Source organism: Didymella exigua (genome assembly GCF_010094145.1).
Source record: "Didymella exigua CBS 183.55 unplaced genomic scaffold M421scaffold_14, whole genome shotgun sequence".
Taxonomy (NCBI): Eukaryota; Fungi; Ascomycota; class Dothideomycetes; order Pleosporales; family Didymellaceae; genus Didymella; species Didymella exigua.
In genome coordinates this window covers 107,354-134,589 of record NW_022984788.1, presented here as the reverse complement: position 1 = coordinate 134,589, position 27,236 = coordinate 107,354, and the positions used below count along the sequence as shown (strand labels likewise).

Below are 27,236 nucleotides of genomic sequence, written 5' to 3'. Positions count from 1 at the left end.
CTACCCAATCGACCGCGCCGACGTCGCCTCCCTAATCAGCGGCGCCCACCTCACCGTGCCCTCACCATCAACCAACCTGGACGCAACGAAGCGCAGCAAGTACATCATCAAGGGCGGCTGGGACTTCGAGCTAAACGCAAACGCTTGTGTGTGGACGTGGAGTGGTTCGAGATCATGAACCGCGTGTACAATGACAAGTGCGGGTTGTGCATTGCGTTTGCGTAGGAGGCGTGCGTGGGCGACATTACGTGGAATGGGAAGAATGGAGATAAGTTGGTGGATATTCCGGATAGCCGTAGTTGGTTCTGTCTTGCGTGAGTGAGCGGGTTGAGGGGGAGTGGGCGGTCTGACAAGCGATGCGTAGAGTCAGGGCGGGAGATTGAGCTCGGCCGGCGGTGACATGAAAGACCCGGGTGCGACTGAGGAGGTCGGGAGAGATGGGGTGCACAAGGTGGAGAAGAGGCGTAGCGTCCAATGGATAGCCGGTTCTAGGAAGGAATGAGAAAGATCACTCAATCATTCTATCACTCATCTATCATCTATCTTCTATCATCTATTGACCAAGGAAACGAGGGAGCCGTGTTACGCACGCTCGGAGACTATAGTGGTGAGATGATCCTTACGGCGAAGAGATAAGAGATAAGAGACAAAGAACCGTGAAACTGTGCAGGAAATGACACGCCCCGGACGTGAAGTACGGTATTCACGAGCAGACTAGGTACAGGGTCGAGAGGGGATTTAACAGTGGAGAGGGAGTGTGTCTGCATCTCGGCAGAAGGCATCTTTATGATTTCTTCATCTACATTTACTTCGATTTTCCGGTGGGGATCTGGAAAGCCTGGATAGCCTGGCCGTGCGAAAAGGCCTTGTCGATGCGGAAGAAGCCCTTGCGGTCGAACTGGATAATGTCATCGACCTTGAGCTCGGCGGCATTGCAGTCCGCAACAGCCTTGACCCTGGTCTCCGTATTCTTGTTGAGGAAGTCCTCAAGCGTGTCCTCGGGCTCCAGCTTATCCTTGGAAATCAGGTAGTCAAAGTCCACGAGCTCAATGGGGATGAGCTCCTGGTCCTTGGACAGCCAGGTGACCTTCTTAGACGTCTTCTTGACGTCGCCCTGCAGGTGCAGTTCGAGCTCGAGGCCAGTGACGGTCTTGAAGCCGTCCTTGGAGAGCGGGTTGATGGAGTGCGAGATCTTTCGGACGATGGCGTTGCCCCAGTTCATCAGGGTGATTTCCTCGTCTTGAGCGAAGGACTGCGCGTCGGCTTGCTCCATGATGATTTCCTTGCTGAAGACAACCTTCTTGTTGCCGAGGTCGTACTTGGCGTGCTTAGGCTTGTCCTCAGTAATGATGCCCTCGCGTGCACCAACGACGGTGACGGAGACCTTGGCGTCCTCGTCGATGGCGATGTAGCGCGCGGCGGTAGGCTCGATGTGCTTCTTGTTGGTGGCCCAGAAGGAGTACCAGTCGAGGTTGACGATGTTCTTGGAAGGTCCCTGCTTCAGGATAAACTCCTGGAGAGCTGGGATAACAGCACCGCGGCGACGGACACCACGAACGGTGGGCATGCGCGGGTCATCCCAGCCCCAGACGAAACCCGCGTCGACGATCTTGGTCAGCTTGCGCTTGGACAAGACGGTGCGGACGAAGTTCAGACGGGCGAAACCCCAGTTGTGGACCTTGCGGAGCTTGAGCTCCTTGATGAACCACTGATACTGCGCATCGCGGTCGTTGTACTCGGTGGTACGTAGAGCGTGCGTGACACCCTCGACTGAGTCGACGATGGGGCAGCAGAAGTCGTAGGTGGGGTACATCTTCCACTTGGAGCCGGTGCGGTGGTGGTCCTCGGGGTTGCATCGGTAAATGACGGGGTCGCGCATGGCCTTGTTGGGGTTGTCTACGGACATCTTCGCACGGATGCACCATCTCTTGCCCTCCTCCGAGCCCGTCTTCATCACCTCGAACTTGGCCAAGGTCTCCTCGGGGCTCATCTCACGGCGCTCGCTGGCAATGCCGTCCATGCGCTCGGCGCGCATCTTCTCCTGCGCAGTGTCGTCGGCGTATGCGAGACCATCCTTGATCATCTGGATAGCCCTCTCATAGAGGTCATCGAAGTAGTCGCTGGTGTAGGAGACCTGATCAGGCTTGACACCAAGCAGAGCGCAGTCCTCGACGATTGAGTCCTGGAATTCCGCCTTCTCCTTGCTGGGATTTGTGTCGTCAAATCGAAGGATGAGCTTGCCCTTGTACTTGGTGTGAGCGAAGTAGTCGTTCAGCAGGGCAGCCTTTGCGTGTCCAATGTGGAGGTAGCCTCTGTTACAAGTCAGTCGAACAATGTCCCCCAGCCACTTGAAAGCAGCACTCACGAAGGCTCAGGAGGGAAACGTGTGACAATTCCCGTGCCATCACCGACATCCTGCAGACCAATGTCGTAGTTGGCATCGTCATTGGCGCCCTCCTTCTTGCTCCTGCCGCCCTTGGTTGCCTCCTTCGGCCTCTCAGCCAGGACAACAGATTGGGGGTACGCTTCCTCGATGTACCTGAACCATCTACACAAGCTTGGCATCAGACTCTGCTTGACGAAGGCGTGTGCGACGCGGTTCTCGCGCAGGGTCTTCCAGACAGTGGTGTCGGCATCGGTGATAGTGTAGCCAACGATGTGCGAGCGGAGGGTGAGGTGGGCATCGAGCTCCTGCAGGCTGGGCTCAATTTGCTTGAGGTTGAGAGGCTTCAGTGCCTCGGCACGGGTCTGCCACTCGGCGATTTGGGCGTCCATGGTGTACTGTGGAGGTGATCAGAGCACTGGCGGAGAGATTTTGGTGGGATGATGAGTGTTTGGCGGGGCAGCTTATCGATAGAGAAGGCGCGACTCAGTGGCACACGACAGCGATCTTAGCAACAATCTACACGCATCCTGGAGGCAGTCACAAAATTTTACAGAATCTCGTCATTCAGGGCACGAAGAATGAGCAGGAAGATGCGCAGACATATCTCCATTCGTACCATACACGACACCAGACCGAAATCCAAACACCGGCTATGCAATGCTATGCCCAAGGTCTGCTCTACCAACGCCAAAACCATTACCATTAAGTATATCCTGAAAATTTTGGATCAAGAAGTGAACATCCACTCATACCCTTTTCATCGTCGCAACATGCGGGGTCATTCGAATCCCCATCGATCCCTGGTATTTGCCTCCTAGGCGCACTCCCACTGCGCAAAAACACACCATCTTGCGCTACGATCCGCCAGCACGAGGCCACGCCAGGTACCCTTCTCGCCAATCTTGATGACCGTCTCCCATGCGGTGCCGTCGGCATCAGTCAGCACGCTGACATGTTCGCTCTTCCTGGTCAGTCGGATGATCTTGCCGCTGGGTGTCTGGATGGCGAGCTTAGCAGGCTTCATCGAGCTGCTTCCGTTCGAGCCTGAAGATGCTTGAGACGGATTGGTGTAATTACTGCCAGTGGCGGAGATGGACTGCATGCTCATGGCTGATGCAGGGCGTGCGAAGGGGTTGGGTGATGCGCGGCCAGTGAGAGGAGTCTCTGGTTCGGTGCGGGTTGTAGATGAGGGATGTTGGCGGACACAGAAGACGAATGTGTTATTGAGCACAAGATTGGAGCACTGAGGCTGTGCGATGTAAAGATCGTGGCGCTGCGCGTGTGGTGTTGGGTGAAGTGTCAAGAACGAGTACGGAGGGTTACTGCCGGTGTGTGTTATCGGCAGGCCCATGGCTAGGGTGTGCGGATTTTGCTTGTTGGAGTGCTGAAGAATGGTCAGTACATCGGACTCAGTCAGTCTGAGAAGGGGCTTACCATAAGTCCACGAGGCCCAGCATAGATCTTGAGTACACCCTGGCCTTCATCTCCGGGCAGCAACGCTTTGACTGTGTAGCGTTTCTGGCCTCCAATCCATTCTACCTGCGCAAGTGCTGGCTTACGAACAAAGTCACCACTCTCGAAGTAGTCACCATCCGCATCCTGAGAGTATGCCCTGGCTTCTACTTCGGCAACACACTCCACATTCTCTGGAACATTGACGTATACGTGCGCCATCTCGAGATTGTCGAGGTTCAACATGCTAGTATCAAAGTCGACAATCTGCAGCCCGTGCTTGAAGTACGTAGGCGTAGCGCACGGAAGAGCCATGAGGATATCGTGGGGCTGCGGCGGGACAATATGCTGCTGCTCAGGCAGGAGTGGAACGTGGGAGTAGCAGATCTCAAGAGGGCGAGCCAGGAAGTACCAGCTCTCAGCGACCTGGGAACCAGCCATCGAGAAATGCGCACGCTTGGGGTTCGTTGGACCTGCAAGCGAGCAGTCGATCATGCGCCATTCACCGTCGACAATGACAGCGTTCCAAGAATGATTCGGATGCGCGACGCTCTCAAGATCCAGGGGCTCTCCGGGGGTCTTCAAGTAACCGCGCACGACCTCAGCGTGGAGTCCAACAGACGCACACATCTCGGCGACCACCATGGCAATCTCCTGCGAGCATCCGCGCTTGCTCTGAAGGACGTGGCGGGTGTCCATTTCGCCCTCGAAGTCCTCTTCCCAGGTAATGCGCTCGCTGACCCAGGTGAAGATGGCGCGTAGACGCTGAACATCGCTCCTGAACGGCCTGCAGACGTAGCCTTGAGCCAGAGCAGCCGAAGTGGTGCCCATGGGAATACTGTTAATAAAGCGGGTGCCCTTGTCGACGTGAGCCAAGTTGCACGCAGCAAAGTCGATGGGCTCAGCGATTGGCAGTCCATCAAGACCTTCATCGCCCTCTACAGCGTCGTTCAGAATATCGACTGGGTTCAGAGCAGGGTATTCCATCATCTGGCACCGCTCCGCTCTCTCGATACGCTCGTTCTTGCTCAACGAGTTGGAACGGTTGACGTCGCGGCGCACCTGCACCCAGTCTGTTGTACCTAGACCGCCATCTCTGCTTGGTGTTGGTTGATGGGCTGCAGACCCACCAGCAAAGCCTGTGATAGGAGTACTAGACTCTACGCGGTCGATGCGGTTACCTGCCCTGCTGGCAGCACGGCTTGCAGCACGACTGGCTGCGCGAGACGCCGGCCTGCTGATAGTCTCCATGGTGCTTCGAGCATTGGCTGCCTGAGTCTTCGCAGAGTCGATCATCTTGCGGAAGAAACCACTTCGTCTCGCCTTAGGCTGTGTCAGACCACCGAGAGGATCCGGGTTCTCTGGTCCAGGTGTGCTGGGTTGTGTCGACTGCTGTTGCTGATCGCTTGAACCAGGTCGCGACTGAGAGCCCGATGCATGACTGGAGTGGTACGTGACGCCCGTGAAGGGTGACTCTGGTCGTCCATCATCGAAGCCAAAGCCCGTTCCAGATGGACGATTCCCTACCCCGCTCCGAGACCTCTCGCCGGCGAACTTTTTGCGATAGTAGCTGCCAGCGCTAGTGGAGCTCATGGCTGTTGCCGAGTGCCCAGACATCAAGCTACGATTGGTGCTTTCAGTCGTGGTTGTGGAGTTTGTCTTGCCGGTAAAAGACCTGCCCAGGCTCTTTCCAAGGTCATGTACCGACTTGCGATGGCGCAGTGTCTGTTTGCGTTCGACCCCTGGGCTGTCCTTGATCGGCGAGGGTCCTGGCCTCTGGTAGCCCGGATTCTTAGACGGAACTGGAGGAGGTGTGCTCTTGCCACCCATGAACATTTCTTCCTTTTTCTTCTTGTTGGCCTCCATCTGATGCATGCGTCGCAAGCGGCTTTCCATGCGCTTGACATAATCGTCAACGTCCGGTGGACCTTGCACAGGCTCATCGTCGTCGTCATCCCCCATTCGACTACCACTCCTGTTGCCAGTCTGCAATCCAGCCATCCTTGCTGAAGCCTGGTGAACCTGGTCCAATGCGTCGTGAGACCAAGGGTTCGAGGGTGTATCTTGTTCTGGCGAAGCCATGTCCTGCAGCGAGGACATGACATCATTCATAGCGTTTGTGAGCGGCGACGGCGTGAACTTCTGGGGATTCGGCGAAGGCGGCTCCGGGGTGGTAAAGCGGTCTTGTGGAGGCGGCGCAGGTGACGCTGCTCGGTTTGGATCGTATGCGACACGGTGCGGTGGAGGAGGTGGAGGTGGACCGTCGTCTTCTTCCTCGGGTTCGAATTGATTCTGGAACTGAGGCGGCGCGGGCGATGGACTTCGACTTGCAATCTGTTGCTGATATGGGGAGGGCGAAGGTCCGCGATCGTAGGCGCGATACTGGAACGAAGGCGCTGGAGATGCAGCACGTGAGTACTGCTGGAGCGAGGGAGCGGGTGACACCCCTCGAGACTGAGGCCGGTCTTGGAACGAGGGTGCCGGAGAGGCTGCATGCTGGTATGGAGAGGGAGAGGGGCCTCGGTCGTATGCGCGGTATTGAGATGGCGGTGCAGGAGAGACTGCCCGGGGTTGGTACTGCCGTGGCGGCGCGGGAGATACGGCTCTGTGGTAGTGCTGTTGCGGTGGAGGTGCGGGCGAAACGGCTCTGTGGTACTGATGCTGAGGCGGCGGTGCAGGCGACACAGCCCGCTGCTGGTAGCGGTACTGCGACTGTGCTGGCGGCGCAGGAGAAGGCCCCCGGGCATACGATCCGTGTCTGGACGGGGGCGCTGGAGAGATGGAACGAGAGTATGGCGACGGCGACGGCGACGGCCCCCTGTCATATGCGCGGTATTGCTGTGGAGGAGGCGCGGGCGACACAGCTCTCGGCTGGTACTGCTGGCGTGGTGGAGCTGGCGAGACGGCCCTGGGCGGCGCAGGAGACACTGCTCTGGGCTGTTGCTGGTACGAACCCGTGTGGGACGTCTGTCTTGACGGCGGCGGCGCGGGCGACACAGCTCTCGAGGCATGGGTCTGGAAGGCTGGCGCCGGCTGGTGCGAGTTTGTGCGGGCGTGCGAGCCGTGCCTGTTGACGTTTGCATTCGCTGGGGACGTGGCGGGTCGTTTCGTAGCCGGTCGAGGCGATACGGCGCACAGATTGGAGGGCCCTCTGGAGGCTGGCGCTGGCGATGCGCTTTCGCGGCCCTCAAGCGAGTCTCGCTGCTTCATGGACGAGAAGGGCTTCGTCGTCTTCGCGGCCTGGGGCGTCGCGCCTTGCCGCAGCCTCTCGCGCGCCGCAGCGGCTGGGTTCGGGGCGCCTGCAGCCGCGTAAGCTGTGAAGGGCTTCCTGAACATGCTCTTCTGCTTCTGCGGCACCGGCTTGGCCTGCGCCTGCGCGCTGTTCTGCCGCGAGACGGCCTCGGAGCTGCCGTTGCGACTCGCGCTCCATGGCTGGTAGTCTTCGCCGAGCAGCTCGACGAAGTTGCTCGGGAACAGGCCGACCATGCGCCTGTCGCGCTTCAGCCGTCCCATCCACCAGGAGCCATCGCCGGCGTTGATGACCTCGATCAGGTCGCCCTCTATGAATCCGAGGTCGCGTTTTGTCTATGCCGGTGAAAATGGCCGTCAGGGATCCTGCAGGCAAACAAAGGGCTGTCCGTCTCAACTCACCTCTCCCCCCCACGAGTACACGGCCTTGCACCAACACGGGAACCGCGTCGGCAGCGCCTGTCCGGCCATGCTGCACTTTCTCCTCCGACTGTGCCTCCGGCTGTTGCCCCCAGATGCGGTACGGACCGCGCTTCACCCGGCGAGCGACGGCGACATGCGTCTGTTCACGTGGCGGGCGCGTCGAGGGTTCGAGGTGCAACGCGTTGCGGACGTCGACAGGGCAAGCAAACGAGCGAAAGGCGGTTTTGGCGGTGAGGGAGGCGTGAGGTGTGTAGGTATACCGAGTATCGATAGTGGGATATGATATGCGATATCAATACGGGAGCTAACCTGGGTCTGTACCTCCAGCTTCTGTGACGTTGCGTGGTTGATTGGGCCGGCGCCGTGTTTTGACTCGTTGTCAGGCGCGACGACCGCTCTAGGGCCGTGCTGGGCTCCACCGCTCTCGAGGACAACGCACGCTGGACAACGACGACACCAGTTCGATCAAGTGTCGAATGAAATCGATTAGAAGAGAATCATGGTTTTCCGCTTTTCATGCATCGGTCACCGGTCGTCTTGCATGTCTTTACGAGGCTTCATTTGCGAATTTGGAAGGCGCTTAATTAACTGCCCTGTGCCTGTTTGTGGCGGACTCGACAACTCGAGATCCTCCAAGTCGCCTCATACCGAGCGTCGCACAAGGCCACTCCTTGCACAACCCAGACACAATCCCAATGTGGTCCAGACGATTGCCTTGCATACCGCAATCCATGCTGATCTCCACGAAGAAAGACAAATTCAATTCTAGGGCCGCTACTTTTGTCACGTCATCAAGAGCTACGTGTAAACGGATCCACATGCCCACCTGTTCGCAGCCCAACCGACTCCCTCAGGAGTAAGCACCTTTGTAAGAGTAGCGCACGAACGACGGGCGCTCCGTGTTAGCTGCAACAGTTTGCCAGAGTCTCAGGACCACTCGTCTGTGCTGTCCCATGCTCACAGGCACGAAAGCCATCACCACAGCAATGGAAAAATGTGTCTGAAAGGAAGAAAGATGCAGTTTGATTCTATTATACACTGCCCATTTTAGTCTATCTACACATGTCCATGCCCCACTCGGACTGTAAAAAATGCCTGTCTGGCAGAAAGTAAACCCCCCCAAAAAAAAAGCGCCCGCTATGCAAAGAACAATCGCACCGGTTCCAGACGCAACTCCGCTCCAACGCAACGCAGCCGGCGTGTCGTCAGGGTCGTGAGTCATGATTGGGACGAGTGCTAAAAAGAGAGACGAGAAACTATGTGCAAGAAAGCAAGTGCACACGCGCCAGGGCGTGTATCAAAGAGACGAGGCCCTTGTGTTTTAGTTGGCGACAGGCCAGCGACTGCGGAGCCCGGACATCCACTGGCCATAGAGAATGTCCGCGAGAAGGCCCTGCTGCTCCATGCCCTTCTCGACGTGGCCTGGCAGCTTCTTCTCGTCGACAATGGGCAGAGAGTCGTTGCCGTATGCCTTCTCCCCAACGACGAATGCGCTCTGGCGGCGACGGTGAGACTTCAGGTGAGGATTGTTCTGTGCAAGTATGAGTTTAGGTCCCTTCGCAAGCGAATCTGATGTGCCGTTTGGCGTGCCATTCGGTGTGTCGATGGGTGTTGAAGGCAAGTCGTAATCTTCTGACGCAGAAGACTTGCTGACAGACGACGTGGACAATTTGGTGTTAGAGCGAGCGCGAGTTGTGCCATTGCCGTGGACTGTAGTACCGCTGTAGCTCATGTCACTTCCCTGGGTGTTGTTGCGTTTGAGCGCTGACGAGGCTGTTGGTACCTCAATGCCTAGAGCAGCCGCTAACTTTGAGTCGGCCTTCAGACGGTCGACCATAGCCTTCAGAAGCATGAACTCCCCCTGTGGATCGATCTCGTCCAGCTGCGCCCAAGCAGAAGCGACTCGTCCCATCGCCTCACGCTGGTAAGCAGATCCAGTGTCTGCGTAAGCTTCCTGGAAGACTCCGTCCAGGACCTTGCTGTAAGCTCGACGTCCGTAAAGTGCATCCTTGGTGACAGGCATAGGTGGGTACTCGGGCTCTGGTGGCTCATTTTCGTTGTTCACATCATTCACATCGAACATGAGGTCGGCACTCGGTGGCGATGGGCGAAACGTAGCAGCAGACGGGTTGGGATGGAACGCGTTGTTCTGGTTGGCGGGCGGGTTCGATCGAAGTGCTGCACGGCGCTCTCCGCTAGGGATGCGCTTGAAGCGTTGAACGGTCGAAGGCGAGTTGCCAAAAGTGAGATCCACACCAAGGGGCTGCTTGGGCGCACCGCTAATGCGACGAGCAGTGGGCGTGTTGCCTGAGGATACACGGAACGCGGTTCCGGTGGACGATGTGCGAGAAGAAGCTCGGGTCCGCTCTGGCATGGGGGAGTCCGAGGCGACACCCAGAGGCGCGTCGTCCAGATTCATGTGCTGCATCAGCGAAAACGGCGTCTCTTCGTCTCCAGAGGGTATGCGAGCAAGCTTGCGCCTCCTGGCCGTCGTACGCTGTGCTGGCGCAACAGTGCCAGCTTTGACTGTATCGAAAGTCCAGTCGTCTGACTCGAGCCTAGGGGAGAGGTCCTTCCTATGGATGTGTTAGGTGCATTCCTTCGAGTCAAGAGCAGTGCACTTACATGGTCTCCTCGTAGTACTTGGGGTGAGAGACATCGTCCTTGTCCTTCTTCGCATCGAACATCTGCTTGCGCTCGACCAACTCGCGCAGAGCCTCCACCTTGCCAGCTCGGCGAACGAATCTGTGTTCCAACAGCTCCTTTGCGGTGGCGCGTCGATCAGGGTCCTTGATCAGACATTGGGCTATGAAGTCCTTGAAGTCCTTGCTGAACTGGTCGCCCTCGAGGCGTGGCGCCGGGTTCTTCGGGATAGTGAAGAGCACCTTCATGGGATGTGCTCCAGCGTGCGGCGGTGCTCCTTCAGCCAATTCCATGGCAGTGATGCCCAACGACCAGATGTCAGCCCTGAAGTCGTAGCCAGCCTCCTGGATGACCTCTGGAGCCATCCAGAAGGGAGTGCCAACGAACGTCATGCGCTGTGACTTCATGTTGGTCAGTTGCGCGGCGACACCGAAGTCAGCAAGTTTCACCTTGCCCTTGTCGGTCAGGAGCACGTTCGCGGCCTTGATGTCTCGGTGGATCTTGCCGGTGGAGTGCAGGTAGTCGAGGCCGAGGAGAAGCTCGCGGCACATGATCGCAATGTGGGCTTCGCCCATCGGTCCTGGCGCAAGCAAGTCGGCTGCTGAGCCACCTCCGAGGTATTCCATGACGATCCATAGCTTGACGCCCTTGACGAAGCTCGTCTTGTACGCAGTGATGTACGGACTGTCGCAGGTGCTGAGCAAGGCTATTTCGGCCTGGATGTCAGCGAGCTCCTCGTTGCTGTCTTCAAGATCGATCTGGACGTGTGAGTATGTGCGCTTGGAGCTGCGATGCATGAGCACCTACATGCTTGATAGCAACCGTCTCGCCTGTGCTACGGTCGATAGCCTTGTACACTTTTCCAAAGGACCCGCCTGCGCCTGTCAGCCTAAAAAGCAACATGGCGGCGCTGTGGAACACATACTGCCCAACTCCTCCATAACCTGGTAGTTGTCCGCCATGGTCGGCGATGTGAGCTATGGCCTGTTGCTGTCTACAACAATGCAGGCGCTCGGCGTGTTCAAGCAGTTGCGGGATCCAGGTTGGGGGGGTGGACGGCGGGAGTCCTTGGTAGAGCACGTTCGGATAGAAATAGGGTGGTGGCAGTGGTGCAGCCCTGGAGCTGGATGCGCGACTCGGTCATAGAGTCAAGAGACGCTGCGTGGTACGAGCGCTTGATGCTGGCGGTTGCTAGGCGACGCGACCGGGCAAACAAACCAAAGCTCGCCCCGCCACGCGATCGTCGACGCACGCGCAAGTGCACAGAACGGTCCCAAACCTAATAGCAGCCAAAGCAAACACCGTATGACTGCCCGCGCTGCAGAGACAAAAATAAGAAAATCAGTCGGGTGCCGACTCCAAAGTTGCTTGCCGCCCATCGTGAGCCCCGGCCCCCAGGTCACAGAAGGCCTTAAGCGCTGTACCTGCATCAGTGCCATTCCTGTCGAATGCTTGGGCAGTTGCCCTGCATAAGTTTCAGCGCAGGCGGGTCTGTCAGCTGCTCGGATCAAATCGCTTTGGGGAGAAATCGGGCTGGTGACAGCCGTGACACTCATCGCGCCTGATGACGCGCCCGCGTATCCCACAGCAACAACACGACGCGTGCCCGGGGTTACCGGAGGCGGTCTCGTTGTGGTCCGTGTTTCATGGTGAGCTGAAAACGGCCGCGACCTGCGTTGATCCCCGCGCAGAGCACCGAATTTCATCCTACAGCTGCCAGACGTTTGTTAGCTTGGGCGTTTGGGCGCGTGCTGTCAACTACGAGCGAATGAATTCAGCGCCCCGTCGCCCTATCGTCGGTCTGAAGACAAGTTTCAGATCTTGGGCTCAATGTCAGATTGCAAGACTAGACGTCAGTCTGCTGATCGAGCGGTGAATAAAGGTAAAATATTTTCCACACAGCAGACCTCAACTCTCACCAGATGATCCGTCAGCTCACCACGCGTACCTGCACTCGCCTCAATTGCACTAGCCCCGCAGGCCGACCCATGGGCACTTTCCGTAGGGCCTCGGGTTGCTGTGGACTGTTGTGAGTCTGTGCGGGTTGCACAAGATCTATCTATGTAGAGACGGCATCCATAATTCCAATTCGACCCCTCATCTGCACCGCATTCGAGACATGCCCGCTTCGAAGAGTCTGGTATGGGTTCCAGCAAAGCCAGTCCGACTCTGCTGAAGGCGTATTTCTCGTGGGTGTTTTACTCTACCAAGATCTGCTTGCAGTTCGCCGCCCTGGCTGCCAGCCTATCGGCGGTCTGTTTCGAACTGCACCCAACCACCTCCGCACTAATTCTTCTCCGGCTTTCCAGACGCCTGAGGCTCTCTTCCTTCGTCTGCATGCTCACCAAGGAGCATGATATGAATTCGAGTCCCAGTGTTCAAGGCGCAAAGGCCGAGGATTGCCCAGAGCGCGACATTACGCGGAAACGGTCAACGTCAAAGCCACCCTCGCAAGAACTCGCATCAGGGGCCGGCCAACGTCTTTCTCGACGCGAGTCTGGAGACTCTTCCTCCACCGCCTCCTCCACCACGCTCTCCCACCCCACCCCTCCACCCTCCATGCCTTCTCACGCTCGTTCAAAAACAACGTCGCACGCCGATCTCGTCAGACAGGGCAAGCGCTTGTCATTACAATTTCCAATTCAACCTACTGCCGGCAGTAGCTCACCAGTCTTTTCGCCTCGCTCACGGCCGCAATCCTGGATCGCAGCGCCGTCGCCTCTTCCTTCACCGGAGGCACAGCCGCCGTCACCCGAGAACAATATTCTCGCTGTTCTTGCCGCGCAAGAGCGTTATGTACTGGAGCTCAGGGAAGAGCTCGGCAAAGCCGAAGAAGATCTCAAGACGTTGAAGAAGCACTACTCACTCCACGAGGCAAACAAGCGGCGCAATGACGTACGCAAGGTAGCCCAATTGCAACCTTTGAATACCACCCTTGCGAACATCGACGCCGTACAGGATGACGAAGATGGAGGCAACCTCTGGATGCAGCGCGAGATGGAGCGCAGGAAGGCGCTGCTGAGCAACACAAAGTCCTCGCAAAGGAAGGTCTTCAGCGGATCACGCCATCTGCGCACCCTCTCTCTGTTGTCGCCTGACAGAGCATATGCGCCATCCTTTCCACAGTCCACCGAAGCCAGTCTCGGCGAGTCCAACATCAAGCGCCCAACGCCGCCCGTCCGGTCGTCTACGTCTTCTGATGTATCGAGACAGCTCATCGACGTCACGAGCAATGACCTCGGCGGACTGCCGAACATGCAGCGTGACAACATCCTGCGCACTGGCAAACAATTGGCCAGCGACTTTAGCAACGGGCTGTTTACGTTCATCGAGGATATTAGACAGGCTACCGTGGGCGACGAAGCTGTCAACGGGGCGGCAGAGTCTTCTGGACCCTCACAGAACAGGGATGGGTCCGCTAAGGTGATCCGAAACACATCCGCCAGCCGGCCATCCCTGAGCCGGTCGGCCAGCTCCAGGAAGTCCGTGCAGAAGAAACAATCGATCGGAGAAGACTTCTGGTCAGAACATGGTCTGAGTGAGCCCAAGACCACCTCCGTAAACAAAAAGACTCATACGTCCAAGGCCACCCGCACTCCCGAAAGGCAAACGGCCAGGAACAGCGACAGCTTCGAAGAAGACTGGGATAACTGGGACAGCCCTGGCAGCACGTTTGTTGCGAAGACAACAGACACCCACATTGATTCGGACGAGTCAGACACACCGGCATCTGCCATCAACAATTCCCGCACCGGCGCTAAGCAGCACAATCGCCGTCACGACTCGAAGAACTCGTCGCTGGCCACGATCAGCTCTGCGAGCATGCCCGACACCAGCACGTCACGCGACCCCAAGCGCAACTCGATCCCGTGGCCTGATCTGGTCAACCTTTCGCCATCCAACCTCAAGCGCACAGCTTCGCACTTGATGAAGGAATGGGAGAAGCAGCTCACACCGCCGCCTGAGTCAAGACTGTCAAGTCACTCGCAGGGGGATTACATCGGTCGCTCGGGTTCACCTGGCAGCCTTATCTAATGACGAACGATCTGTACAGACGACTTACATATTGACGACGCTACGCATCTAGACCAAATGTCTAAATAAATGTCTATTCATATATACTTCACACATGGAGGGAGAAATTAGCATGGCGGCTTGGAGATGGCAGCTGACGAAGCATGGAGAGATGGGCGTTCGTGATTGCTGCACGTACTGGCATTGGGAGATATCAGATGTCTATAGAAGCACAGCAGGAGACTTGAAAATATTGCATACTAGATTACCACTACATTGTCCTACCAAAACGTGCCCTGCGACCCACTCGTACCTGCCATCTGTCCTCAAACATCGTGAACGGACAGGGTGCTGAGAGCAAGGCTGAAAGCACGTGCCAAGCCGAGACCCCCGAAGTTCTCCGCAAAAGTTGAGTTGCCGCGCTCCAACACGCCGTCGCATCGCCATCACCGACTCTTCCTCCTCTCCTTCGCGACCCTACGCTCCCACGTCATTTCACACTCTCGCGGCCCACCACAGAATGGCGCTCCCGAGCAACCCCAACGGCATGATGGCCAACATGAACCCCACGGCCGGCATGTCCGAGCAAGAAGCCCAGATGACCAAGATGGTACGCTCCTCGTCATCCCTGAACTGAGCTCCGCACATGTTTCTGTGGCACCGAGACTCACACAACCCAGATCCAAGCATCCATGGAGTCCTGCGTCGGCAAGACGGTCATGGCGGGCGTCATGGGCGGCGGCCTGGGCGCCATGTTCGGCCTGTTCATGGCCTCGATGCGCTACGACACGCCCATGGGCCAGCCGCTGGCGACCGCGCACGCATCCCCCGTCGCCGCGGGCGCCGCAAGCACCACCGCGAAGGAAGTCGGAAGCACGGCTGCGGCCTCGGCAACGAAAGCAACAGGCACCCCGATCACAAACGCCGTCAAAGCCGCCGCGACCTCGAGCGCGGCGTCGCCCTCCACACTCCCCACCGCCGCAGCCACGCAAGCCCTCTCCTCGGGCGGAGCCGCAGTAGCAGCGGCGCCCGCGGCGACGAGTCCCTTCGCGCAACCCGGCATCTCGGATCTGCCGCTGAAGCAGCAGCTCAAGCACGGGCTGCGGGACATGTACCGGTCGTCGCTGGCGTCGGGCAAGAACTTCGCCAAAGTGGGCGCGATATTCAGCGGGACCGAGTGCGCGATCGAAGGGCTGCGGGCGAAGAACGACCTTTACAACGGCGTCGCGGGCGGGTGTATTACGGGCGGCGTGCTGGCGAGGAATGCGGGGCCGCAGGCGGTCGCGGTCGGGTGTGCGGGGTTTGCGGTGTTTTCGGCCGCGATTGATGCGTACATGGTGAGTCCTGGGTCTTTTGCGTATGTGTTGAATGCAGACTAACAGCAAACAGCGAATGCCCGAGGACGAGCGGAGCAGACCGATTGCGTAGATGGTCGCGCACGTTTCATCGAGCATTGGGCTGTGTGAAAGAGAGAAGGGAGTGTAATTGTACTATATACTACACGCGACTCAGACAGGCGTGGCACGCATAGCATTGGGCGGCGTTTAGGATCTCACTACGAAGACATGGTTAGCAACGCAGCACATTCCGAGGGCTCGAGGGCTCGAGCATTGTTCAATACAGTGATTATCATCAGGCTGTGCTTAAGGCCTCACGAAGGGTGTCTCACGAAGTGTCTGACAAAACGTTGGAGTAATTATACCATTTCTGACCATGAAACTATCCAAGCTCTCTGATAACATCAGCAATTTGATCGTAGAACGAGAAAACGTATTGGTAAGGGTGCATGCGAAGTATCATCGACGAGTGAAGCATTCTGGTGTCGATGTGAGCCGTAGAACGGACCGCCTTTCTCAGCGTGGTTGTGTACGTCTAAGGGATATAGAGCTGGAGGCGCCAGGGGTGGGCGCGGTGAGCTGACGGGCAAAGCGGTTCTTAGCGAGCGACTGGGGTAATATTTCAGGCAACCAGCGTAGCGTAGCGGAAGGCGGAACGAGTAGGAGACGGACAGCGGAGTCTTGGCAGACGCGGAAGGGCGTAGGACGGTAGGGCTGGCGACGACTGTATCAGTAGTAGTATTTCCCTGTACATCCGTCTTCGAATCTCTGGATGTCGATGGGAACAGATCCTCCAGCCGTGGTCGGATAGGAGAAGACTGTAACGACCACACCTCGTTTGTGTTGCCCTGCGGAGATGGAATCAGTATACCAGTCTACTAGCAGAGTTCCGGTCTATCATTACGTACAGCGGTTCGTGCTGGTGTGCGTCTGCCACATGCCGTGGTGGAACATCTGAGGCAATTCTACTTGCAGCTCCGCGGGAGACATGGACAGGGCGAGCAAGCCCAAGAATATCGGCAATTCTCCTTTCAGCGCACCTTGCGAACCCGTACCGACAGGGCCGTGGAAAATGTTGGGCAAAAGCATACCTGGCCAGGCTTGATCTTGGCGGTGACAGCGCAGAGCTGTACTCTGCACAACATTGGTCAGGTAAGAGGAATAATTGTCTCTGTCATCGTGCTCAAATCCCAGAGGGTGCCAGACCTCGCCAGGAGGTGGGTTTGTAGCATCTCCTTGTAAGATCCGGAAGCCGAAGCCTTCACTGAAGAACACCGAGTAGGTTTTGTACGGTTTGAGATCCGCCGGTAGTGCCGCCTCAGCGATCGAGTAAATTTGGGTGCCGTTGCAGATCCACCAGAGGTTCGTAACACCTTGACCTCGATCTTTGTAATTGGATCCGGGACGCAAGGAAGGTAACCAGTGTCCACCGCTGTCTGTTACAGAATCGACACCCGGATGTTGGCGAGCCTCTTCGATGCAAAAGATGAACCGCGGCTGCATTGTGAGTCAGTGGAAGATCGTCTTATCGGACCCAACTGTGCGACTTACCATCGCTGGCTGATGGCTCATTGTGTACAGGACAACGCTGACGAAGATTTTTTGGGCTGTTTGTTCCGCGGATGTACGCGTTATCACTTTGATTTCGTCGCCATGCGCCCGTTCTCGTACCTCCTTTATCTTCCCTGATCACGATGCGGCTCTGCTCGAGGGCGCTGAAAGGGGAAGGCATCCGAGCACCTCTGTCAGCCGACGACTTTAAAAAACGTTTTGCTTTATGAGAGTGTAGGCACAGGCGAGCTTCTGATAAGCCTGATCAAGGTTCCGACTGTCATGGCGGCAGAGTGGTGATGCATGGGCTGCAGGTCGTAACCGACTGGACAGCGCCGGCTTCCTTTACCCCGCCAGCAGCTGTATGTGGAAGCGCGCATACTGTCAGTCCGCGTATAGCTGGTAGTGTAGATGACTCTTGTGGGTCGAACGAGATGGCATTTGGGTACGACGGCGGCGGTCGTACATCCAGGCGTGTCGATTTCGCCTCGAGAAACAGTCTTTGTTTCGACTTGAAGTACTGAAGAGACTTCCAGGCTTCTGCAGCTGTGACAGATATCAGAAGAGTAAGCAACTGCATTGAGCAACCGAGTATCCTGCTGGATGTGATGCGCTGCGCCAACATGGGTTGTGATGGTGCATGGACTTGGCCAACCACGAAGGCGGCAGAGCCATCCCAACGCCGGGAAGAGCGAGACCGGCTCTAGTGATGTGGCGGTATCCATACCTTTTGCGGGTGGAAGCGTTTGGTAGGCGTTTATAGTGCTCCGCGACGGATGACCCAGCCCAGCAGTCTTGACGGCCGTAAGTCGTTTTCAGTAAGGGTCATTGCCGTCCCGAATATGACATGTGACGTTCTGCGAAATCCCACCCGAGTGTGCTGCGTCGTCATGCGGAGAGGCCCAACAGCAGCTGTTGGGAAGAAGGAGAGACAAGCGTTCCCGATCCTGCTTGTCAGCTCTGGCGTTTCCTGGAGCCACATCCTTGCGGAAACCACTGCCGAGGACTAGTCGGAGGACTAGTCCGCGGACGTCTGTGACCACAACGGGAATTGCGGCTCTGCTCTACGGCAAGAGGGGCTATAAGCGGACCATCGCGTGAATTCAACGGAAGCCATCGTCTGCCCGAACGCTAACTGCAACGATCAAGTCTCTGAGATTGATGATTGTCCAAACAAACCAAGCGGACAGCAGGAACGTGCCATCGTTTGATAACTCGGTTTCGATGTTAGATTGACGATTCTCAAAACTGCAGGACTGGTGAAGGTTAAGTAGGGAAAGGCATGTCCGGGGCCGGCCATACTAGAAGCGTCATGGCGTCGTGAAGGACTCAAGTCTCCTGCACGAATGCCTCGTTTTTACCTTGTGCCCTCCCACTCTTCCCTCTGGGAAGCCGTCCTGAGCTCGCATTGGCGCATGTGCCTGACAAGAGTCGAATCGATCCCGCTAAGGGAAAAGCTCGGATACAGCGGTTGATACCATTGCCCCGACACAGCGTTTTGCTGACTTTATCTGGAGAAGTGTGCGTGGCACTTTCCATCACTCACCGGAACTGCAAGGCTTCAGACCCAACCTCACTTGCATCGACCAAATAACATCCGGCCGCGGCATATTGGAACAGATACTCACCGGTCCACTATAGCCAACGCCGTTCCTTCAGGATAGATCACACGTACGCTCTTTGAGCCACATTCGTCGGCCCAGTCATCGCACCCATCATCGACCCGCACTGATCAGCGCCGAGCGAAAGCTTGCCCCGAGCTTCAAACATTGACCCATAACCCATCCCCGATTCGATCCGATCGTCTCACGGCCGATGAACCACGACTGTGGGTCGACACCAGTAGTGAAGCGACATATACGTACTGCGATACGATCGCCGGAGGGCAAGACATGGCAGAGTCTCTCCTCGCCTGTGAGATCCTACGGCTGCATACACACAAGGCCGGATGCGTGGCTGCAACAATCTGTTGGGTTACCTTACAAGGACAAGGGCACAGCTTCACATTTTGAAAAGAGAGGTCCAATCAGCGTTTGAGAGCAGCGTTGACCAACAAACCAGCCTGAACAGCAAATCAGACCAAGGACTGCTCCGGCCGACAGTCGTGGGAGACACTGGCTGTAGTGGTATGGGAGCCGCAAATTCAAATTGAGCAGAGTCTTGGACCCATTTGAGCGATCTTGAAATAACCTTCGAACTGCCTCTTAGAGTCAACCATCCCGGCCGTTTGCCCGTAACGTATTCGAGCGCAGGACGATCGGCCGTCTACTCCACGAATCAGCCGTGTTGGCGGTGGCCAAGCCTATGCTGAACATTTGCTGTTGTGCACTAAGACGAAATATACAATCGGTTCAGCAACATTGATTCGTACAACATACAGCGTGTGTGTAGTGAACGATCGTCACCGCCCCTCGGACCGAGCAGCGTGTTGAGTAACCGCAGCAGGGAGGCGAAATCGGTCCGTGACGTGGAGGCTTGACCGAAACCCGATAGTTTGGATCCTGTGGATAGGCTTTGGCGAACGGTAATGGATTGAACGGCCCAGCGAATGAAGAGCACCGTGTCGGTATCGACCATGAAATGCCTTCAGCCTGGATGGAGCGTGGGCGATTTACCGAGCTCTGGGTAAAGGCTCAGTACGCACGTAGAGCCGCGCCGTTGTCGAGTCTACCACGGCCGGCACTCCGGAACTGGAATACCTTCCCATGTCTGCCGAGTGCGGATAAGACGTGCGCTGCCGCGTTGGGAGACCAGTTCCAGTCGAGTATGTACGCCGACTCGCTTCGTACAAGAGTTATGTGCCGCGGATGAACACCCAGAGCAATCAGCTGAAGGCATAGGTGCTCTGCACGGCGTCAGTGGCCGTTTCGGAGGATCGATAAGACCTTGCCTGCTGCTCGCAGCCAGTCATACCGTTACATAGCGTCAAGGACGACAGACATTACAGCCGTGTCTACCGGGCGTTAAAGACGGACACGCAGGGATGTCAAAAGTAACTTCGCGGGAGCTAGAATCGCGACGGGACCACCTGGGCGTTGCTGCTCTCTCATCCAAATGCCAAGCCCAGATCCGTTAGCGCGCCAGTGTTGATGCCGCCTTCCCTGATTCGTGAACCCCGCCAGAGCTTGAAATTTCGTGAGTCGAAAATCGACTATTCTGACAACGACAACATTGCTGCCAGAAACGTGTGATTCGAGTGTAAGCTAATACCAAGGTAACTTGTTACCCAATTGTCGCCATTTTCTGTCGTTAAAATGGCTGTCGAACCAACCCAAAAGCCTATCCACTCGCTTATCCTGGATACTGGGCCACTGATCAAGAACGTTGTCTCGATTTCAACGATCATTAATTCCGCCGAGAAACTCTACACTACCCCAGCTATCATCTCCGAGATTCGAGATGAGGCAACTAGGATGCGAGTGCAGACTACTCTGATGCCCTTCCTGAAAGTTCGCAACCCCAGCCCAGCAAGCTACGATGCAGTCATCGCCTTCAGTAAAAAGACCGGCGATCATGCCGTGCTCAGCAGACAGGATTTGGGTATCCTGGCGCTGGCATACGAGATACACTGCGAGCGAAACGGAGGAGACTGGGGTCTGAGGTCCGTGCCTAAGGGACCAATCAAGCTCAGACCTGAAGAGGAAGAGGAGGCGCGCAGACAGAAGGAAGCAAAAGACGCCGCCAAGGCAGCTCAAGAGCAAGCAGATCTGGAGATTGGACAAGCCGCGGAGGACGATGAGTGGTCAACTGTTGCCAAGTCGAAGAAGTCGAAGAAGTCAAAGGCCCAGAGCAGGAAGACGAACAAGTCAGAGCAGGAGCAAGAGCGAGAGTCGGCACAGGATGATGAGATGATTCTTGAGCAGCCAGCGACTGAGGCCGAGCCCCAGCAGAAGTCTGAAGAGTCTGTTGCGCAAGATGCCACCCAGGAGCAGCCAGCATCTTTTCCCACAGGGGAGAAGCCTGTTGAGGTTGAAAGCACCTCAGAGTCCGCACAGGCAGCATCTGATGTTGCCCCAGCTACTGAGTCTCTGGAGTTGGACTTGTCATCTCTCGCCATCGCTTCCACTCAAGAGCCTCAGCAGCAGGCCATGCGTCCTGTATCTGACGACGAGGACGACGACGATGGCGAGTGGATCACAGAGACCAATATGCCCGAACACCAGGTCAAGGATTCTGGTCTTCAGGCTGACGTCCGTACTCAAGGACCCACCCAGATGGATGTAGCTACCATGACCATCGATTTCGCTATGCAGAACGTCCTGTTGCAGATGAACCTCAAGCTCATCACCACTAACATGCAGCGCATCAAGAAGCTCTCCTCTAAGGTTCTGCGTTGCCACGCTTGCTTCCAGATCGTCAAGGACATGAGTAAGCAATTCTGCCCACGCTGCGGTGGCGCCACCCTCGCACGAGTCTCCTGCAGCACAAATGCGAAGGGCGAATTCCACATCCATCTCGCCAAGAACTACACATACAACAAGCGGGGTGACAAGTACAGCATCCCCAAGCCTATCGCAGGTACAGCCAACACCAAGTGGAGCGGTCTCGGTGGAGGAAAGGGAGGATGGGGGCGGGACCTCATCCTGGCTGAAGACCAGAAGGAGTATACGAGACAGCAAGAGAAAGATAAGAGGGCGAAGGGCAGCGACATTATGGACCAGGACTACCTCCCGGGTATTCTGACAGGTGACCGCGGACGTGCTGGAGGCAGGGTCAAGGTCGGCGCTGGCAAGAACGTCAACGCCAAGAAGAGACATTGATGGCTCGATGCCCAGCCATACATACCATGCAGAATATTCAAGATGTAATGCAAATGTAATTAGCCTTGAGCCAGCGTATGCGAAGACATCCCACTGGGGCATGCGATTCCTTAAACTTACGGAGGTATGTGCGCTTGCCAAATTTGACGCACGCAGGCCCACCTGTGCGTACTAATGTCTCAGATCTCGGATCTTGTTGACATCATCGAGTACAGGCAGGAGCCACCAGAGCACTTTCCGCTTTGGCGGCCACGTGAAGACGCGACGCGCTGGCGCCAACGCCACTCCTTTCCCCTGGTGTCAGAACGCGGCAGGCCGCAACATCATCATGGAAGTGCTTCCGGAACTTTAATTGCACGCAATGGTCGACTCCCAGGCGTTCACGTTGCTGAGCGAGGTTTTGTACGATGTGAGTTCTCATTTTCTGCATGGTTTTGCCAATAAACCCTGCCCCGACGCGGAGACCCTTGCAACTGATCGGCGCATGAATCGGCCTCCTCGTTGCTGACCTTCATCGCCACAGGACCCATCGCAACTCTCACAGGCGCTGCGGCAGCGTGCAGAGCAGCACGAAGGCCTGCAATTCACCAATTCCACCGAGTCTCACGGTTCGTTCGTCTCTGCGCCTGTTTCCTCTTTCACGGTTCCGCCACATCGTTCCCTCGGCGCCCTCCCGCAGCTGCTGCTTCCCGCCGCGCCCAAACACACTCTACCACCACGACGCGTCGCCGCGCATACCTTCGCGCCCCACCACAATGTTAAGCCTGGCCTCGCGAAACACAACAGTGCGCCCATAAGTTCAGCGCCAACGGACGCGGTCATTGCACCCAAGATGCGTCATAGCTTTGCAGGCATGGATGCTCCCGGCGACACGCAGCCGGATAGCCAAATGCATAGAGAATGGACGAGTGCTATCCTCGGCACAGCAAATACCACCACATGCATGCCCAGTCCTCGGTCAGGGCCCAAGTCACTCTTTATTGAGCGTGAGGACGACGACGGCGATGTAGAGGCCCTCACCGACGACATTGAAGTGATTATATCCTCCCAGGTCGCTCAAGATGCTGCAATTACCAGCCCAACAGCCCTCGAAGACGACCGTGGCCCAATCCTACAAATCGAGGACGCATTTACAAGTCCGTTGAAGTTCGAGACACCGGCGGTGGGGGGCAGGAAACGCAACAGCTCAGGGCGGGTGCTTAGTCCCGCTGCGGGAATTGAGACTACGCCAGATACTGCTGAATCGGCGTCTGCGTTTAGTGGTGTGCTTGGCAGGTCAATGATAGGGCAACCACTGTCACTGACGCAGGCTTTTGACCTTACTCAAGCGCGCACGTCGCCCGCTGTAGCTGGCACGGAAGACCCTATCTTCCAGCGGCCGTCTCCGAACTTCACCAATGTTCGCCATTCGAGTCCTATCCCAGCGCTATCGAGCCCTATCAAGGTCATGCGAATCGAACGGTCCGACCCAACAATACGGTCTTCGAGCGAGCCGCGGTCTGAGTATGTCACAATGAAGGAGTCGCAAGAGAGACGCAGGCATTCGAAAGAGACACAATATCCGCCTATCGTACAGGAGGACAGCTGGGAGGAGCTTTCAGCCGCCCAGAAGCGCCTGCAGCGTCAGAGGCAGAGGGAGCAGAAGCATCGAGAAGCTGGACTGTCATTGTCAAGCATCTCAGCGCCGACAGCTGCTGAGGCAGATCCCAGGCGGAAGTCTCGGGGAGTTTCTTCGAAAACCAGAGATGAAACATCACGGCATCAGTGGCACGATGACGTTCGAGATGATGAGGATGTTGCGATTAACGACACTTCGCAGCATTTGGCGCCAGAAGGACACGGGACAGAGCCGTTGACAGATGAGCTTTCTCAAGACGTCGCGATTACTGTGCAGGCACCAATGAGATACAACGGGTTGGAGAATGGGGTGCAGGTGCCAAAGACATCTTCACATCCACAGCGTACGCAGCCAGATCGCACACCGGGTACTGTATTGCAACAAGGCACGCCTTCGTCGCAGTTACAACGTGAGTCTCAGATACATGCACCAGCCTCACAGTCCATACTTCGGACAGCACCATATAGCAGCAGAGGCTCTGCCGCTGTCATGGACTCTCAGCCTGATGTCACTGCAAACTTCGAAAGCTGGCCGCGACCCGACATACGGTTCCCTTCTTCGCCGTCGATCAACCAGTACAGCATCAATCAGACAACGGTTGCATCCAAGACAGGATACACAAGTCAGATGATAGATTCGTCAATGATACAAATGCCTCAAAGGATGACTCAAGAAGTAGAAGATGACCCTGTCGAGGAAGAGACACCTGATGAAGAAGAACGAGTGCCCAGCAGTCCGCCGATGCTGCCGACAGAAATAGACGATATTGTATATGATGAACACGGCCACGATGAGCTCACGGAGGGTGACGAGGATCACGAAGTCAACGAAACGGCAACTGGTTACGAAGATGCGCAGATGGAAGAAGAAGAGGAGCTGCCTGTCACAGAGCAGGAGACAGTTTGCAATTGTAGACAAGGTACGGTACAACCTGCTGCAGATGATATGGCAGCAGATTGGGAATCCGGGATGATTCAGCCCATGAAAGTTAGTGGTAGGACTGACCAGGAGATCCCCAAAACGCTTGAGTATGACAAGCAGTATCACGCCGCGCAGAATGAAGCAGGAAAGCCTTCTATAGACCTTAAAAATGAGCCACCTGCGGGACCAAGGGAGCTGACGCCCAGTCTGCAGCGCCCGAATACCATCCCGGACACGGATGCGCTGGAGGAGACACAGCCTTCTTGGTTTGCGGAGCAAGCTTCCGCGCCGCAGGAAAACGCTCTTCCGGCCGAGGCGGCTCCGCCTGAGACGGAAGTGACTAAGGACACGAACGGCATGGAGCCCTATTCGACTGCGCAAGAAAAGCAGACAGCCTCACAGTCTCATGTGGCTGCTCCAGCCAGTTCGAGAGACGAGGGAAGTGATCCAGTGCTCAGTGTGAGCCGCATCCGGTCTCTCGGCGACATTGCAAACCTTCCGAATACCCAGCTCTCAGCAGCAGAAGAGGACATAGAGCTTCCTTGTCTCAACAGCTTCAACGATGCGGACGACGATACACACATGGGTAGTCCTGCACCCGCGACACCAGCAGCTAAAAGGCGCAGAACTGCACTCGCTGCTAAGAGCAGCGTCTTCCAAAGCCTCGTCAAGGAAGCTGCAAATGCCGAGTCGATACCAAAGCCGGTGTCACCATCACCTCTGAAGTCATTACGACATACCCGCGAGGAGACGCCTCCAACTGCGTCAGTCCAGGAACGTGAAGATCAAGGTGCACTTGCAGCAGCACAAGCCAGAGAAGATGTTCAGACGGTAGCGTACGGCTGGCCGAGAACTCTTAAGTCCAAGGGGTCTTCACGACCTGCAAGGCCTCAGAACACCAAGAATGGCTCTTTGAAGTCTGTTAGGGCTGTCATTGCCGCCATGTCTTCACCCATCAACTCGCCTTCCAAACCAAAGGCATCGGCAACTGCACAGGAGGCCACACCTGCAACACCTACTCGTAAAGCCACCAAACCTGTCGGACAAAAAGCAGATGTCGAGATGCGCGACGTTGGTGACAGCACGGATGAGCTTGCCAGCTCGCCGCCACCCTCTGCAGCGCGCCTTCCCGTCCGCCTGACGCCAAGGAAATCCGAGATCCAAGCAGGGGAGGTGGTCGTGCCAAATCGAGTGTTCGCATCTTGGCCGGGCAGTCACTACTACCCAGCCACTTATATTGGGCGCTCAGACTCAAAGCAACTTCAGATCCGCTTCGACGATGGCAACACGACTTCCTCAGACGCCTTCCAAGTACGCTCGCTCGATCTCAAACCTGGTGATCAGGTTAAGGTCGATGAGCCTGGCATGAAAAAGCTCACGTACGTTGTTGTTGGTCTGACAGACAAGTGCGCGGACTTGCACAATTACGAATACCCCATGACAGATCGTTACGGACATGTCTCTCTCATCCTAGAGGAGAAGCAGCGCGACAGTGTTCCCACAGGCAAGGCTCTACCTCAGCCAAAGCAGGTCACTGTACACATTGCGAGTGTCTACATCACCGCCCAGCTATGGAAACAATTCCGTGATCGCCACTTCCAACTTTCGCCGCCATCCTCACCACGCAAAGCTGCCTCTGAACTGGGCACTCCAGTGGCTATCGAATCATTCACTACACCTTCATTCACGCGTAGAGGTCTAGCGGCACCATCTTTGCTGAAGGATGCAACGAATCGTGCTGGTTCAGTTACCTCATCAAATCGATCTGGCAGCGGTACGTTTTCGAACATGGCTTTCGTCTTGACGTCGACCGGCGATGGTATGGACAAGGACGCTATTGCACGAGCCATCAAGACAAATGGCGGTCACATTCTGGAGAAAGGCTTCCACGAGCTTTTCGACACCGAGTCGATCGGAATATCAGCTTCACAAAGCCGTCGGACGTCAGTGTCTGTTTCCGAAGGCGCAGGTATACTGAAACTGAAGGAGGATTGCAAGAAGCTTGGCTTTGTTGCCCTCATCACTGATTCGCACTCCCGCAGCACGAAGTACCTACAGGCTCTTGCTCTCAACGTGCCCTGCCTGCATCTGCGCTGGGTCAGCGACTCGCTATCGGTGGCTCATGCGGTGAGCTTCGCGCGCTACCTACTGCCTGCTGGTCTCTCGAAGTACCTCGATCCCAACGGCATCGTGCGATCACGGGCGATGCGCATCTACAATCCTTCGAGCGACGACTTGTCATTCGAGAAGACGTTCCAAGACCGCGATCTGTTGCTCCAAGATCAGTCCGTACTCCTCGTCACTGGCAAATACAAGAAAGAGATCGAGAAGCGTCAGCCTTTCGTCTTCCTCACACATGCTCTCGGTGCATCAAGCGTAGGACGCTGTGCGGACCTTGCGGCCGCAACCCGACTACTCGCACAAGGGCAGTGGGACTGGGTCTACGTCGACAGCGATCACAGAAGTATCGGCGATGCTGCCGCTGAGCTATTCGGCACGGGTGCTCCAGCCAAGAGTACGAAGGGCAGCTTCAAAAAGGGCAAGAAGAGAAAGAGGGATGACGGCGAGGCCGAAGAGCTCGTTGCGAAGGGCGAGATGGCTGGGCGGAGAGTGCGTGTTGCGAGCGCCGAATTTGTCATCCAGAGTCTGATCCTGGGTGCGCTTGTTGACGAGTAAGAGAATTGAGTTACCACAATGGCGTGAGGGTCGTGAAGCACCCATATTACATTTATATGTCGTCGCATTGTAGCGTGGGTTCAGCGAGGCGTACAGGAGCATCGCAGCGAGCATCTGCGTTCTAGAATCAGAGTTATTACAATGAGCTGGATGTCGATATATGGGCCGCGATAATATTATCGACGCAACATTGTATGTTGTACGCC

At 56.4% G+C, this 27,236-nt stretch overlaps 8 protein-coding genes across 8 annotated transcripts; 4 read left to right on the top strand and 4 right to left on the bottom strand.

The window, feature by feature from the left end:
* Positions 1-805: 805 nt before the first annotated feature.
* M421DRAFT_101069 (glutamyl-tRNA synthetase) lies at positions 806-7,558 on the bottom strand (the record flags this gene model as incomplete). The annotated part of the gene is made up of 7 exons (XM_033586596.1): positions 806-2,312; positions 2,366-2,781; position 3,139; positions 3,211-3,770; positions 3,821-5,977; positions 6,893-7,396; positions 7,490-7,558. 7 exons carry the CDS (start codon positions 7,556-7,558, stop codon positions 806-808), a joined length of 5,214 nt encoding a protein of 1,737 aa, XP_033448452.1.
* Positions 7,559-8,624: 1,066 nt separating this feature from the next.
* Positions 8,625-11,270, bottom strand: M421DRAFT_420735 (Pkinase-domain-containing protein). Its single transcript, XM_033592583.1, has 4 exons — positions 11,079-11,270; positions 10,961-11,028; positions 10,136-10,911; positions 8,625-10,086 (listed from the first exon to the last, which is right to left on the bottom strand). Exons 1-4 carry the CDS (start codon positions 11,113-11,115, stop codon positions 8,832-8,834), a joined length of 2,136 nt encoding a protein of 711 aa, XP_033448451.1. The 5' UTR covers positions 11,116-11,270; the 3' UTR covers positions 8,625-8,831.
* A 604-nt stretch (positions 11,271-11,874) lies between these two features.
* M421DRAFT_420733 (uncharacterized protein) lies at positions 11,875-14,441 on the top strand. The gene has a single exon (XM_033592582.1). It carries the CDS (start codon positions 12,296-12,298, stop codon positions 14,186-14,188), a length of 1,893 nt encoding a protein of 630 aa, XP_033448450.1. The 5' UTR covers positions 11,875-12,295; the 3' UTR covers positions 14,189-14,441.
* A 165-nt stretch (positions 14,442-14,606) lies between these two features.
* On the top strand, positions 14,607-15,877 carry M421DRAFT_420732 (mitochondrial import inner membrane translocase, subunit Tim17/22). Its single transcript, XM_033592581.1, has 3 exons — positions 14,607-14,777; positions 14,848-15,504; positions 15,557-15,877. The coding sequence occupies exons 1-3, from the start codon at positions 14,688-14,690 to the stop codon at positions 15,593-15,595; spliced, it is 786 nt and encodes a 261-aa protein (XP_033448449.1). The 5' UTR covers positions 14,607-14,687; the 3' UTR covers positions 15,596-15,877.
* Positions 15,878-16,000: 123 nt separating this feature from the next.
* On the bottom strand, positions 16,001-17,177 carry M421DRAFT_156237 (uncharacterized protein). Its single transcript, XM_033587620.1, has 3 exons — positions 17,056-17,177; positions 16,413-17,001; positions 16,001-16,352 (listed from the first exon to the last, which is right to left on the bottom strand). The coding sequence occupies exons 1-3, from the start codon at positions 17,074-17,076 to the stop codon at positions 16,234-16,236; spliced, it is 729 nt and encodes a 242-aa protein (XP_033448448.1). The 5' UTR covers positions 17,077-17,177; the 3' UTR covers positions 16,001-16,233.
* M421DRAFT_156236 (uncharacterized protein) lies at positions 17,178-18,082 on the bottom strand. The gene has a single exon (XM_033587619.1). It carries the CDS (start codon positions 17,778-17,780, stop codon positions 17,280-17,282), a length of 501 nt encoding a protein of 166 aa, XP_033448447.1. The 5' UTR covers positions 17,781-18,082; the 3' UTR covers positions 17,178-17,279.
* Positions 18,083-20,203: 2,121 nt separating this feature from the next.
* M421DRAFT_420729 (uncharacterized protein) lies at positions 20,204-21,934 on the top strand. The gene has a single exon (XM_033592580.1). The coding sequence runs from the start codon at positions 20,310-20,312 to the stop codon at positions 21,813-21,815; it is 1,506 nt and encodes a 501-aa protein (XP_033448446.1). The 5' UTR covers positions 20,204-20,309; the 3' UTR covers positions 21,816-21,934.
* A 242-nt stretch (positions 21,935-22,176) lies between these two features.
* On the top strand, positions 22,177-27,030 carry M421DRAFT_5265 (uncharacterized protein; the record flags this gene model as incomplete). The annotated part of the gene is made up of 2 exons (XM_033595038.1): positions 22,177-22,224; positions 22,339-27,030. The coding sequence occupies 2 exons, from the start codon at positions 22,177-22,179 to the stop codon at positions 27,028-27,030; spliced, it is 4,740 nt and encodes a 1,579-aa protein (XP_033448445.1).
* Positions 27,031-27,236: the final 206 nt, after the last annotated feature.